Source organism: Nasonia vitripennis, chromosome 4, assembly GCF_009193385.2.
Source record: "Nasonia vitripennis strain AsymCx chromosome 4, Nvit_psr_1.1, whole genome shotgun sequence".
NCBI lineage: Eukaryota > Metazoa > Arthropoda > Insecta > Hymenoptera > Pteromalidae > Nasonia > Nasonia vitripennis.
Window position 1 is genome coordinate 1,682,122 of NC_045760.1, and position 13,021 is coordinate 1,695,142.

At 37.0% G+C, this 13,021-nt stretch overlaps 4 protein-coding genes across 5 annotated transcripts; 2 read left to right on the forward strand and 2 right to left on the reverse strand.

The window, feature by feature from the left end:
* Positions 1 to 276: 276 nt before the first annotated feature.
* On the reverse strand, positions 277 to 4,740 carry LOC100677822 (protein FAM122A). The gene is made up of 5 exons (XM_016985127.3): positions 2,589 to 4,740; positions 2,441 to 2,504; positions 1,671 to 2,128; positions 1,420 to 1,578; positions 277 to 1,344 (listed from the first exon to the last, which is right to left on the reverse strand). The coding sequence occupies exons 1-5, from the start codon at positions 2,747 to 2,749 to the stop codon at positions 1,080 to 1,082; spliced, it is 1,107 nt and encodes a 368-aa protein (XP_016840616.1). The 5' UTR covers positions 2,750 to 4,740; the 3' UTR covers positions 277 to 1,079.
* On the forward strand, positions 4,726 to 7,520 carry LOC100122328 (LETM1 domain-containing protein 1). The gene is made up of 3 exons (XM_001605881.6): positions 4,726 to 6,511; positions 6,592 to 6,741; positions 6,822 to 7,520. The coding sequence occupies exons 1-3, from the start codon at positions 5,771 to 5,773 to the stop codon at positions 7,011 to 7,013; spliced, it is 1,083 nt and encodes a 360-aa protein (XP_001605931.1). The 5' UTR covers positions 4,726 to 5,770; the 3' UTR covers positions 7,014 to 7,520.
* Positions 7,124 to 10,968, reverse strand: LOC100678538 (zinc finger CCCH domain-containing protein 3). Its single transcript, XM_008213497.4, has 7 exons — positions 10,724 to 10,968; positions 9,439 to 10,540; positions 9,262 to 9,365; positions 9,030 to 9,198; positions 8,800 to 8,958; positions 8,484 to 8,679; positions 7,124 to 8,086 (listed from the first exon to the last, which is right to left on the reverse strand). The coding sequence occupies exons 1-7, from the start codon at positions 10,737 to 10,739 to the stop codon at positions 7,637 to 7,639; spliced, it is 2,196 nt and encodes a 731-aa protein (XP_008211719.2). The 5' UTR covers positions 10,740 to 10,968; the 3' UTR covers positions 7,124 to 7,636.
* Positions 10,969 to 11,061: 93 nt separating this feature from the next.
* On the forward strand, positions 11,062 to 12,739 carry LOC100122306 (60S ribosomal protein L14). Of its 2 annotated transcripts, none has more exons than XM_016985383.3 (4): positions 11,062 to 11,273; positions 11,758 to 11,859; positions 12,177 to 12,371; positions 12,447 to 12,739. In XM_016985383.3, exons 1-4 carry the CDS (start codon positions 11,271 to 11,273, stop codon positions 12,615 to 12,617), a joined length of 471 nt encoding a protein of 156 aa, XP_016840872.2. In that variant the 5' UTR covers positions 11,062 to 11,270; the 3' UTR covers positions 12,618 to 12,739. The 2 variants fall into 2 exon arrangements, with proteins under 2 accessions (XP_016840872.2, XP_031784919.1); XM_031929059.1 differs by lacking the exon at positions 11,062 to 11,273 and adding an exon at positions 11,458 to 11,477.
* The last annotated feature ends 282 nt before the right edge of the window (positions 12,740 to 13,021 follow it).

A 13,021-nucleotide genomic window follows, 5' to 3' on the forward strand; every position in this document is an offset into this window, starting at 1 on the left:
CGGATTATTCTCGTATAATATCCGTACTGATTTCCTTCCAATGCATTCAGTGTCAAGACAATACTAATCAGCCGATAAATAATTCAAGACTTGAACATTTGGCAAGGGCGTGCATACAATAACAAATAACTATTAAAAAATCACGACCTGTTTTAAAAATCTGTTCGAAATTCCTGTGATATTTACAGGTAAAATACAAGAAATCGTGTGCATGTTTAGGAAAAACTGATTGCACGAATGAAGAAATACTGCTATAACAGAATGAAAATGCACGCCTACAGAGAAAGAATTTTATTTGATGAAAAAATCGTTACAGAGCTCGTTTAATTATTCTAGCACATTACTAGAAAATTGCAAAAATTAAAAATTTTGCAAGATTTTTTATACAAAATTTAACTAGCAAGTAGAATGCATGCTATATACGGCGTTGAATTTCTACTACAAATAGATTAGACAAATCTATAGGTTTAAACAATCAAGCTAAATAATATACGTGTATAAATTAAAAATGTATTATAGATTAACTTGCTGTATACACTAAACACGATTTTATTACCTAAAAACTATTTGAACCTTTTGACTTTTTTAATAGTATATATATACATAACCAGAATAACACAACTAAATAAAATTAACTAATCTAATATTATATTATTCTTAGAATCAGAAAAATATACAATGTTACGTAACTAGATCGTTAACTAGTTGATCTTGTTCTACTAGCTCATTGCTTGATCAGTGGAATTTCGTTCAAGATTTTTAAAAAAGTCGCAAATATTCTTTTGACCAAGACCAAGTAAAAGGAATCAGTCGAGCTTCATTTCGAGATCAGATTACAACAGCTCAGGTGCATCGTCACTCAAAGCACCTCGTCAATTAGCGCACTTGGCTATACACTATCGACTAGGTTTCATGTAATTTTAACCTGTATCTGGCGCGCGATATCTACACCTTCGACGATCATGAGCTGAAACTCCGAAACATACACTCTTGCGTTTCGTCTGACAGGTTTGTTTTCTAACGAAGGAAAGAAGCGTTTGGATATGATATAATTTTATGTGTCTTGTCGTGACGTTCGTTCACCTATTGTCATTACTGCATGGATTTTCCTGACAACTTGACACCTCAGCCTCCATTGCTTTGACCTGTTGTGGATCGCTATTACTGTCCGACATGCTGGCGTCGTCACTTTGAAGGAGTGCCCGACTCGACGATGGACTATTTTCTTCGGCCAACTGATTCGAGAAGTTGGGAGAGTCTGCGCTAGAAAGCGACTCTGGAGTTCCAACTGAACCTGTGCTATTTGCGGTTATCGATGAAAACGGACTGGGTATCGTCTCCGCCCTGGAATTGTTAGACACATTTATTAAATAAAAGAATCCGATTTACCATGAACTTGATTTTTAGTGAAAACTTTACCTTGAAGGATTAGACATTATTAGATTAAAGGCTCTTTTAATAGGAGGCTGCAGGACACGATCCATTCCTCCAGATTCATCAAGTTCGAATTTTCTTTTCATTGCTCCACCAGTACCACCGAGACAACTCGGACGAATCGATATGGGACTCAAACTCCGCCTAAAATATGCATCAAAATAAAGAAATTCTGTTTCTATTATCAATTTAATTTTTTGAAATATATCTTCAATTTGCATTTGTTTAACACATACCTTGTGGCAAATGCCTTTCTGGTTGGGCTAGGAGACAATGAACCATTTTTCCATGCAACAGCGTGTAAACTTGGTGAATAGCACTGACGTTGGCCCAATCCAGACCTTGTGGGCGAGGGTGAGGAACATGATGGAGGACCACCAGGTGATAAACTTAAATTCAGAGGATCAAAGATCTTCTTGGGTATCATTTGCTTATCTGTCCTTAATTGTGTAAATAAATTAGAAGCTGTTGCAAACATAGTTGATGGTGGGGACTCTGTAGATGAGTCCTTGAAGGAAAGTCCTTCTGTTTCAAAAGTCAAATCTTCCCATGACTGAGAAATTTGCATTGCACTGTGAATTTCCTTTTCATGTGCAGCTTCTCGCCCTGCCACAACATCTATACATTCTTCCCTTCTCAATTGATTCACTCTTGGTGTGAGTCTAGGACCAATTCCAATTGCTCCACCAGGGCTCTGAAATGAGAAAATCCATCATTGAATTTTGAGTTAATGCTTTGTGAAATATGAATTTAAAGTTACTTCAAGTTCATCCACAGATTTTTTATAATATGATGAACTGGAGAATTATTCATACTGATACAGCTACAGTAATTGTAAAAAATAATCAGTGTTTGAAAAATTCATCAGAGTTGATTGAATTTTAAAAGAGAGTGTCAGTATATGCAACAATTGGCTTATCAGGAAATATATCATGTCTCACATATGCATGCATACAGTGGCACATGGTAAATGATTGAATGATAAAATGAAATGACTGGCACTTACACTGGTACTAAATCTTCTAGCTCTAGGCATATTGGAAAAGACATTAAACGATGTAACAGCATCCCTAAAACAAAATGAAGATGTCATTGCAATTGAAAAGTTGCTGGAAATGAGCAAGATACAGAATGTGCGTTTCTAATATGCATACCTAGGTGGAGCAGAAGTAGAAGGCGAAGTGATGGACATAGTGGCACTTATTTCGTTAATCATTGGTGCACTGCTGGACCTCTTGAGACTAGCCAGCAGCGGGCAGTCAACATTCATAGCAGTCTCTCCGGTGCCTTGTTGTTGTATATTCTTCACAAACATTTTGCCAAGTGGACGAGGAAGCGTTGCTCGCTGCACAGAACACAAGCTGACGACCCATCTACAGTCCTCTGAGTACAACTCGACCAAAAGATTTTCACCGGATCACTGCAGCAGGCAGAGAGGCAACAGCAGTACAGAGAAAAAAAGTTGGCTAATGCTCCATCAAGCTCCAAATGCCAGAGATAGAACAGAACGCAGTAACACACACACACGCGCACACACACACGCGCAAGGAGACTTGGTCAATACAGGGCTCCGAATAAATGAGCTGGGCCGTTTTCCTGGTGCGCGTTTCCGCAGATCCGACAGCGCCGGCTCGATTTTAGGTGCGTCCCCGTTGTGTGTTGCAGGCGCGTTATATGGCCACCGAAGCCTGGCCGGCGCGTAGGAAGTTCGCTATCTAGACTGCCTATAGGGATAGCTATGGGTGTCCAGGAGGGTTAGGTGCACCTGGAAGTCTCCCAAGAAGTACAGACTGCGGCTGAGCCGGGAGAGCACGACTGACGGTTCGGCGCGAGACTCGAGGATCACAAAGGTTGCCTGTGACTGCTGCGGGAGAGCGTAAGTAGGTATGGCTGTGCCTCTGTGTATATCTATATATGCGTGCTGCAGCGCAGCGACTCTGAGCCTAGCCAGAGCAGTGTGCGGAGTGAGGAAAGACAAAGAGAGGGAGAGAGCTATCGGGTATACATGTATACACGATGGGAGAGCGAGAGAGAGAAGCGAACAGTGGAGTATAACGTCGTGGACTACTGCTGCAGGCTGCTTTGTGGCAGAGCCCTGCTGATGGCCAGCTCTCCGGGATTTTAGTGCGCCTCACGCCTGGCAGCAGCGATCCGTTTTGTAAAAGGCAGCGCGACGCCGCCTAGCGGACACCTCTCTCTCGCTCTTTTATTTTCTCCTATATATACGCTCTTTTTTCTTGCCTTATTTCGCCATGCACATAATAAATTATATACAAATACGACTGTTTTTTCGAACGCTTATATACGATGCTGGCTCTTTTTACGCTGCTTTGAGTTTAGCGCGGACGACGGCGCACTTGCGTATACGCAGAGGTATTCGATGGCTCTTTTTACTCGCGTCCTCTGCGCGAGACGGAGACGGAGAGAGAACTCGGCAGCCATATAATATACAGCGCATGTATATATGTATATAGATATAGGCTTTTTGTAATATAGCTGCGACGGTATGAATACACGTATATACGCGCATATAGAATGTGCGCGCAAATATCAAGCGATTGTCAAGTCACTGTTTTGATAAGAGCTGTGTTGTACACTGAGCTGGCCGCGTTATGCCAGGGGGAGTAAGCACTTATGCTTACGCAGAGTACCGGGCAGAGAGAAGTTTGAATGAAAAATTCATCGTCAGAGTTTCAGTTGAAATATTCAACGATAATAGCACGTAAAAGATAAGATATAATTCGAAAAAAAGTGAATTATGTAGCTACGCGTTCGACGAGACTACGTCCGGTTGATCGTTGCAAAAAAAAATAATCCATAATATAGACGCTATAAATGACATGCGAATAACGTGTTCAACGCGAAGCGCGCATTGTACATTTCGCTATGCAGTTATAGCGCGCACCGGAGACTTATTCCTTCCGATGCTCATCCTGCGCTTTAAGAAAAGAATACGTAATGAGCCGAGGGGCGTCACCGCGTCAAATACCCGAAGCTCTCACAGGTAGGTGCGTATAATATACGAGCAGAAGACAATGATTTTCGCAGCATTATATAACGGGGGTCCCTCTCGCTTCGACGTTATTGCGGCAAAAACGTCAAAGGGGATCGAGCTGACCTGTATAAATACCTACTGCAGCCGACGGGGAACATAATAAGGGGCAGGATCGATCTATCTACGAATGCGAGCCGCTGCAGATGCGGCAAACGGACAATCCTCGGTCTGTCGCTAAGCGAAAATCTGCTTTAATGCACTTGGCTACTCCGCTACCCTGATCCCGGTGAATTTTTTTTTTTTTTTTTTTTTTTTTATAGTAGTCGCTGTTGATTTTTCTTATCATCGAACGCATACTAAAAACGTATTTATTATTTTTTATATAACTTTCAGACTACTGTTTTTTACGAGCCAATTTTATTATTGACGATAATATTTTTTATATGTTAAAGGAAAATTTGTTCAACTAACACTTTGCGCATGATCGTTATACATCTATATACGCGACCGGCTAAAATTGTACCCAGCAACAATCTTCGCCGTCCATTCTCCGCTGTTAAAATAACACCCAAATTGAGCCAATGCATATATCATCAACTCTCGTAGATATTTCGACCTGCACAAGAGCTGTAGGTATAGATTACATTCCCTATTTGTCCCAACAAGCTGATGTCGATAATATCGTTATACCAACGAAATTCTACAGGCGTTACTCAATTTTGCACCGTCAAAACAGTTTTGTTTACGACTTGCAATCACAAGACCGATCGTCGATTCTGTTTATTTATCGCAAATAAAAAAAATTCAAGTACATACGTACACCGCACGCTCCCGACGATGTGCGCGCGTCTCTGGCTCTAGGCATTTGTTTACGAAAATGGAGCAGACAGCTCTCTACTGCTGCTGCTGCGTAAGTATTTGACTGTTGACACCGAATGTGCGCGCACGTGGCCTCGCACGTGTCGCGATTGGCCGAAAAAGCAGCACGTGTCTCGGCGAGTAGGCGTCGACCAATCGGCTGAGCTCTTGGTCTGTGGCTATTATTGTTCCCAAGACCGAATTACATCGCGACGATCTGCGAAGTAGCAGCAGTACGCCCCCAAATCTTCGCGATAACCGTGTCCTTGCCTCTCGTTTGCCCGATCCAATAGTACTTCATTGTTTTACTTATTTTCTTGCCTGTCAAATTCCATTTTCCCGGATGCTCGCGTTCTTTGCGACCAAAGCGATGATGAACATAACCTAAAAGCAAGTGTCAAGATGCTTCTGCTAGGAAAAACACAAGCCCACCAAGATTATTGAAAGTGATACTTACATTTTAAAGGACAATCGTTGCGTGATATGTTCAGAATCAGCACGAGACTCCTATGTCGAAGGAATCTCACGCTATCCTCGCCGACCAGCTCGACAACCTTTCAGAAACGCCACACCGCCGAAGATGATAAGCCCAATCTCTCCGGCCCCAACTCGAAAAACTCCCGTGTCACAGTACTCAAGAAATATTGGATATTCCGCTATGTCGACTATGTCAAGAATTACGAGAAGATCCTGGAGAAGAACTTCCCGAAGACGATGCACGTGTACAGAGTCTTCAGTATTGGTAGTAAGGAGTTTTATGCAGATCTTAAGAGGTACATGCAAGTGCGCAAAAAGATCAGAAATTTTGGAGCGGATACGCTCAACAGGGAGGAGCTTCAATTGACGTTTACCTTTCCCAAGGACCTGATTAAGATCTCCCCAGTTTTGCTTATATCGGCTGTGCCCTTCACCAATTACATTATTTTTCCACTGGCATTTTACTTTCCCCATGTTCTCCTTACATCTCACTACTGGTCTATCGAAGACAAGTTGAACTTTATGCTGAAAGAGCATAAGAAACGTCTTCAGCACAACAAACCTCTGCTCAGATGTGTGCAGAGTCAAGTCAAGACAATCCAAGATACAGAATCTCGTGCTACATTCAAGAATATCATTGCTTGCTTGGGTAGTGGAACTCATCCAACTATTGATGATATACTTTATTGTAAAAAACTCTTCTCCGGACCTCCCTACTCTTTGAAATGTATGAAGAGGAAACATGTTGTGAGTAGCTCTTCAAGTTTTAAGTCAAGTTTTCTGACCACTGAAATATAAATATCAAAATTGTATTGATGATTTCACAGAAAGAACTTTTGAAAGTCCATGGAATGAGTCGATTTAGTTTAGGAAATCGAACAAGACTTTTAGAACGAGGTTTATTGATTAAACGAATGGATACTGCAATCCAACGAGAAGGTGGAGTTACCAAGTTACCTTATGATGCCATCAGATGGGTAATTTTCTATGCTATTGTTTTATTCCTTTGATTCTTGCATACTGAGCAACTATTTTCTAATTCATATTTTGAATTTAGGCATTGTCATTTAGAGGTGTGAACCCAGTAAACATGTCAACAGAGAGCATGCAAGCCTGGTTGGATCAGTGGCTATTAATATCATCACAGGTTGATGAAGGCAGTATTTCTTTACTATTACACTGTCCGATTTTATTAGCTTATAATCACGAGACAAACTGGACGCTTTTATACCACGATAAAAATAATTAAATATTTGAATATTTTTTTTAATTTATCCATAGTTTATAATTAAGAATAAGATATAATTTATGAGGATTTTGTGATAAAAATTACGATACTGTAAATAAATAAATCAAATATTTATTTCAAAGATAATTTATTTAAATTCATTTATATACAACTTGTATATACATCGATTTCAAAAATATATTTATATATTTAAAAATTCATGTATGATAACATAAGTGTTCTATGTATCTGAATTTGTGTGTCACTTTGCAGAGTAAGAGCCTGTCTTAGCCCTCATATGATATATTTTGTGTCTCTAGCCAAGAACAAGAACTTTTGAAACTTGGAATTTAACACTTGTTAAAATTTCTTTTTCATCAAGTAAGTACTTTACTAATGAAAAATAGTACAGAATGTTTCCAGTGAACGAATATAAAAAATTTTTCATGATTTTTCACATGGCGAACTTTATTTATAAATTAACAAATCTATATCACAGTTTATAAATAAAAACTGTTTATGAACAAACTTTATCTTTCTTAATTATTTCAATAATTCAATACTACAAAATATCACATTTTTATTTTCGTATAAAAATTATTTTATCAACAAATTACAAAGTCCTAAACAACATTCGGTGTTTATCATGTGACTGGAATAAAAGATTCAGCTGGACCCATAGGTTTCCTCCTATTGCACACTATTACATGTTCCTCCTCGCATTCTACAGAGTCTTTAGATTGATTATCAACATTACAATCTGTACTACTTTCATTTTCTTGGCAAGAATCATGTGCTTGCTTCATGATTTTAATTTTTTTCAATAGTCTTACCCTTTTGTCGCTCAAATCTTCTGTATCATGATCGCATGCAGGGTTGAGGTCTGTGTTTATATTGTCATAATAACGTGTACCAGTCTTAACAACTTCAGACGTCGGAAGTAGATTTTCCATCGATTTCGCGGATGTCACGCTTTTACGTCGCTTTTTTGTTTTTGTCAAGTGTGGTTCGTGAGGATATGGACAAGACTTACCTTTGCTGCAGGCACCAGTTTTATCAAACTCCGGGCACGCGTTAATGTGACGATTCATACACTGTGCGAGAAAATAAGTCATCAATGTATTAGTAATTATAACTAGAAGCACTTTTCACCTATTTTTTTTCACTTGCTGCATGCCAGCTGGGTAATATTTCAATGGCTTTTGTTGTTAAAATTTGCCATAGGGTATCTATAGTACAACTTAGATCTCAATTAAAAAGTTTAATTAAAATAGGAATACTGCAAAAATTATGTTTTTTTTCTGCCAAGCATTAAAACAAAAAAATAAAAGTTTGGCAAAACGACTAGTTTTTGAACTTTAGAATTACATGCATGTATACTTATATAAAAGATGGATTTTAGCTTTATGTATTCAGAAAAAAATTTACTTTCAAACACTTATTTAAATAATATTTATAAAAAAAAAAGTTAATAGAAATTAGTTGTCTCACCTCATTACCCTGGGGGCAATAACCACGTAGAAATTCAACACAAATCGGATTTTTTGATGGCACTTTCACATGCAAGTATGGACATCCTTCACGTGTACAACATCCTTGTAGGAAGAACTTGCAAGTCGGCATTTTTTCTGGTCCAACGTCGTGAGATAATAGACAATTATTCAAAAGGCATTTTCCCTGAAGAAAACTGAACAAAAAAAAAAAACATGTTAAAAAAATTCTTAACTTAGTTTAAAAACTTTTTATATTATCTCATAATTGTTGAATATTGAGTGATGTGATTGTATACAAAATTTTGATTCTTTACTTTTTACAGACAGCAACTTGTTTTTTGTCATGGACCTTGGGACAGGTTCCTTTAAGCTGACTGTTACAGTAGCCATATTTCTGAAACAGTAAACATGGCTGATTGTTTTTGCGCATTTTATTGCGCAAAATTTGTAAACTTCTTTGCTTGACCTTGTTGCTGAAATGCATAAAATTTCTATGTAGTTACACTTTTGAAACTTTAATACTACCATTATGTATTTCTTTTACCTTGCATTAGATTTATAACTTTTTACAGGAGAAATGGATGTAATAGTTGATACATCAATTTTAGTTGAAGTGTTGAGTTTTCTAGTGGCAAAATCGACTTTACGAAGTGTTTTGCCTCCTTTAGATGAAACAAATTGGCCACTCCTGTTTAATGTTGAAACACGTTGCCCTAGACCATATCATTTTTAGATAATATTAAAATAACTAGTAGACAACAAAAAGGTAAACTTACTCTTAATAATAGCTGCATTATTTGGACTACTACGAACTATTTTATTTCGAGTTTTTTTGAACATAACACCACCAATGTCAACCAAGGCCATTTTTGGATCATTTCTGAAATGATACTTTCATTAACTGGTGTGCATTAATCATTTGTAATCATCAATATTATTTACTTCACACTTACCTAACATTGTTGATCAAAACATTCTTTTTGTACGTAGATTTTGGAACTATTTTGTAAACTTCTTTATACCAATGTACATCTGTAGTTCTTACAAGTTTCATGTTGCTTACTTTTATCAACCTATTTTTATTTTTAGGCGAAATTTTCGTTTTCTTCAGTCCAGAGGATGAAAGTCTTCTTTTCAGTGGTGTTGATGAATTTATTGGATTTGCAATTGAGGCAGTTGGTCTAGTATTTCTTTTTACCCTTATAAGTTTTCTTTTCGATAAAGACACTAAACTTGAATTTGGACTTTTTTTATACATATTACTATTTGGAGATTTTTTTATAGATACTGGAGTACTAGATATAACAGGATTTTCCGTAACAGAAGCTACTGTATTAGTTAAATTGCTGTGAAAAGAGCTATTTGTAAAATTAGTGGTATAACCAGTAGAGCAACTTGGTCCACTATTAGCAATTGTATGTTGTACAGAAAGTATTTTAGAAGTGACTTCATTCTGTTGTGAATTTTTGCTTTTGCCATGAATCTCAGAAACTAATGGTTTTGCAACAAATTTTGGATTAATATGGATTGGAACACTGTTTGGCATAGTTTGTTGATTTAAAACAGCTCGATTAAAATGCCAGTTGCTTGAAGTTTCATTTTGTGTCATTGGTATATTACTGCATGGATTATCTATTGGAATCCTTGGTTGATTTAAAACTGCTGGATTAACATGAACTTTGCTTGGAACATTTCTTGGTATTACACGATGATTGTATGTATTTGGATTAAAACTATTTGGAATTTGACGCAAGTCTTGATGACTTGTCTTTGTTTGTATTAACCGATAGGGATTGAAGTGAATATTAGCTTTTGCCGCTGGATTTACGTGTATCACAGAATTTTGTGGATGTCTTGGAAAATCTGGATTAAAAAAAACTTTACTACTGACTATTGGTGCTGGGTAAAATCTATCGTATAAAGGTGGATTGGTCGGTCTGTGAAAATTCTGCGGCATGTTAAATCTGTGCTCTTCGTAATGCCTAGTAAACTGTGGATGATGATCTGGTTTAATAGCAGACCTTTCCGTTAGCTGCTGCTGTTTTTGTAAAACATCTATAATTACGAAAAAATTGAATTAGATCATCGCGCGTTTACCGTTATTAATTCAACACACCGTGAAAAATGATGAATTATAAATTTCACGATTCCGAGAAGAAAAACATGAATCACTCAAGTACAGAGGAACGAGAATCAGGAGAGAAGGTCAAGCAAATATTGTCAAAGGTTAGAACTCACGATCCAATTGCGACATTTTGTTCGCCAAATAGTTTCCAGCGTTGTTATGAGAAGTACGCTTGCATCTAGAACTGCACGTATATTGCAAAAAAAAGCGTATTCTTACACCTTACTTATGACAGATGTAACGATTTCTTGGCTGCGCAAAAAGATTTAGAACGCACAACACGCATCAGAAGAAACTCTCTCGCGTGAAAATGACGTGAACTGTACAGAGTTAGCGTCATATGTTGATATGTATAGCCAGTACTAACACAAAAGCGACAATCGCCAATCAGAGGGCTACCTTCACAGGAAACACGACGGTTATCAGACGAGCTTACTTCAACGTTTAAAAAATCATCGTATATTGTTACAAAACACGACGTTCCAACTTGAAAGTTGTTTTTCGACGATGAAAAAAAAAATAATAATTATTAAAATCGATAATCGCAATAAATTTATTGAAAAGAAGAGGATTTGTTTTCAGCATGTAGTATCTCGCTTTGCTCGCGTAGATGAAGCGCCGTGATCGCGTAGCCAGTCGGATCTTTCACTTCCGGCAATCATGGTAAGTGCATCGCTCGTCCACGCTCTTGGTAAATTTTCTCGCTTTCCACTATTAACCCGATAATTAATAACAAATTTATTATTTCTATCGAATTATCACTACGAAAGCTCTTGTTATTCAGTTGGTCGTTTAGTGAAAAGTTTGTAGATTTTTTCATTTTTTTGCATATTGAACTTAACCTCTTTGCCGCAACCAAACCACATGGTATGCTTGTTGGCATTCGAATCAATACTTTTTTTTATGATCAATGAACACAAATTGTTGCTTTTTTATATCTATAATATATAGCAATAAGTGTCGTTTGCTTTTTGTTTTTCTTTCGCGTTTATTTATGTATCTGATAGTACATATAGATGATTCCTTCCAATGCTTGAGTGCTTTAGGCAAAGAAAACAATAGTTAATTCAGTAAACGACATCTATCACAAGTATTCGAAATAAATTTATAAAATGACTGATTTTAATAGAAATAATTTTTATTTCAGCCTTTCGAAAGGTTTGTGGAGACAGGCCGAGTTGCCTATGTCAGCAATGGACCATACCAGGGTAAACTGGTCAGCATTGTTGATGTCATCGACCAGAACAGAGTGAGTTTTAATGCTTCTTTTTTCATTTATATAAAAATCTTAATGTTTTTTATGGCACAAGCTACGTAACTTCAAATTATTATATACCTACAATATTAGTGTCTTGTAATATTTTAACCTTGATCAATTATTAACATGTTCAAAGTTTTCTTTTTCAATATCAACAAAAATTTTTACAATGATGATCCTTTATTCTTGATAGGAATTGCCGGCTGATACATAACTGAAGCCAATATTTTATCTGATGCTTTAAAAAATTAAAATATTTGAAAATAAAAAAAGTTGACAAGTCAACTAAAAGATCAAATATATTACAGGTTCTGGTTGATGGACCAGCTTCAAAAATCCCACGGGGACAGATGAGGTTAAGTGACCTTCATCTGACCAAGTTCCGTCTCAAGTTCCCTTTCACTGGTTCCACCCGTGTTGTCCGCAAGGCATGGGAAGAAGGCAAAATCGATGAGGAGTGGGCCAAGACCATGTGGGCCAAGAAAGTTGAAGCCAAGAAGAAGGTAAGATATCTTCAAGATAGATCAAGCATTAAATTATATACTGACATAGATTAACTTGAATATTTCATATTTCAGCGACTGGAGCTTAGCGACTTCGACCGATTCAAGCTTCGCAGGGCAAAACGCGTTCGCAACGTGTTGAGGACAAACGCTTTCTTCAAACTGAAGAAGTCGACGAAGAAGGACAAAGTCGCAAAGACCACTAAAGCTACAAAACCCGCAAAAAAAGCAGCGACGAAAAAATAATTGTTTATAATTTTCGAAAATAAAATCTAAAATAAAACCAAAAGATCGACTTTTTAACTTATAATATTCATGTCAAACACTGTAATTACTGTTTTCCATAAAATACATTATTATTTTTTTTATTCGTACGTTATTTTTCTAAAAGTACTTGTGCTTTACATATGTATAAGAATAATTCCTCGCACTTAAAAAATTTACAGAATCATCCTATCGCGAGCATTTAACAGTATATAAATTTTAAACATTTTTAAAATTTTTTAAAAGGGTTGAAAGTGTGCTTAGATATATGTTGCACTTCAATTCTTTTCAAAAGAATATAAATAATCTGAAACTTATACGTACGAGAAATTGTAAAAAAAAAGAATTGTATCGCCCGTTTTATTTTGAAAAGGCACTGATGTGCG

Excerpts from the sequence above, each read along its gene's own strand:
- LOC100677822 (XM_016985127.3), bottom strand. The coding sequence starts at position 2,749 with ATGTTTGTGAAGAATATACAACAACAAGGCACCGGAGAGACTGCTATG. Across the intron at positions 1,579-1,670 it reads AGAAAGGCATTTGCCACAAG|GCGGAGTTTGAGTCCCATAT; the intron begins GTATGTGTTAAA and ends TGCATATTTTAG. Across the intron at positions 1,345-1,419 it reads ATAATGTCTAATCCTTCAAG|GGCGGAGACGATACCCAGTC; the intron begins GTAAAGTTTTCA and ends TAACAATTCCAG.
- LOC100122328 (XM_001605881.6), top strand. The coding sequence starts at position 5,771 with ATGTTCAGAATCAGCACGAGACTCCTATGTCGAAGGAATCTCACGCTA. Across the intron at positions 6,512-6,591 it reads GTATGAAGAGGAAACATGTT|AAAGAACTTTTGAAAGTCCA; the intron begins GTGAGTAGCTCT and ends ATGATTTCACAG. Across the intron at positions 6,742-6,821 it reads CTTATGATGCCATCAGATGG|GCATTGTCATTTAGAGGTGT; the intron begins GTAATTTTCTAT and ends TTTTGAATTTAG.
- LOC100678538 (XM_008213497.4), bottom strand. Across the intron at positions 9,366-9,438 it reads GTTTTGATCAACAATGTTAG|AAATGATCCAAAAATGGCCT; the intron begins GTAAGTGTGAAG and ends GTATCATTTCAG. Across the intron at positions 8,680-8,799 it reads CAAGTTGCTGTCTGTAAAAA|TTTTCTTCAGGGAAAATGCC; the intron begins GTAAAGAATCAA and ends TTTTTTGTTCAG.
- LOC100122306 (XM_016985383.3), top strand. Across the intron at positions 11,860-12,176 it reads ATGTCATCGACCAGAACAGA|GTTCTGGTTGATGGACCAGC; the intron begins GTGAGTTTTAAT and ends AATATATTACAG. Across the intron at positions 12,372-12,446 it reads AAGTTGAAGCCAAGAAGAAG|CGACTGGAGCTTAGCGACTT; the intron begins GTAAGATATCTT and ends TTCATATTTCAG.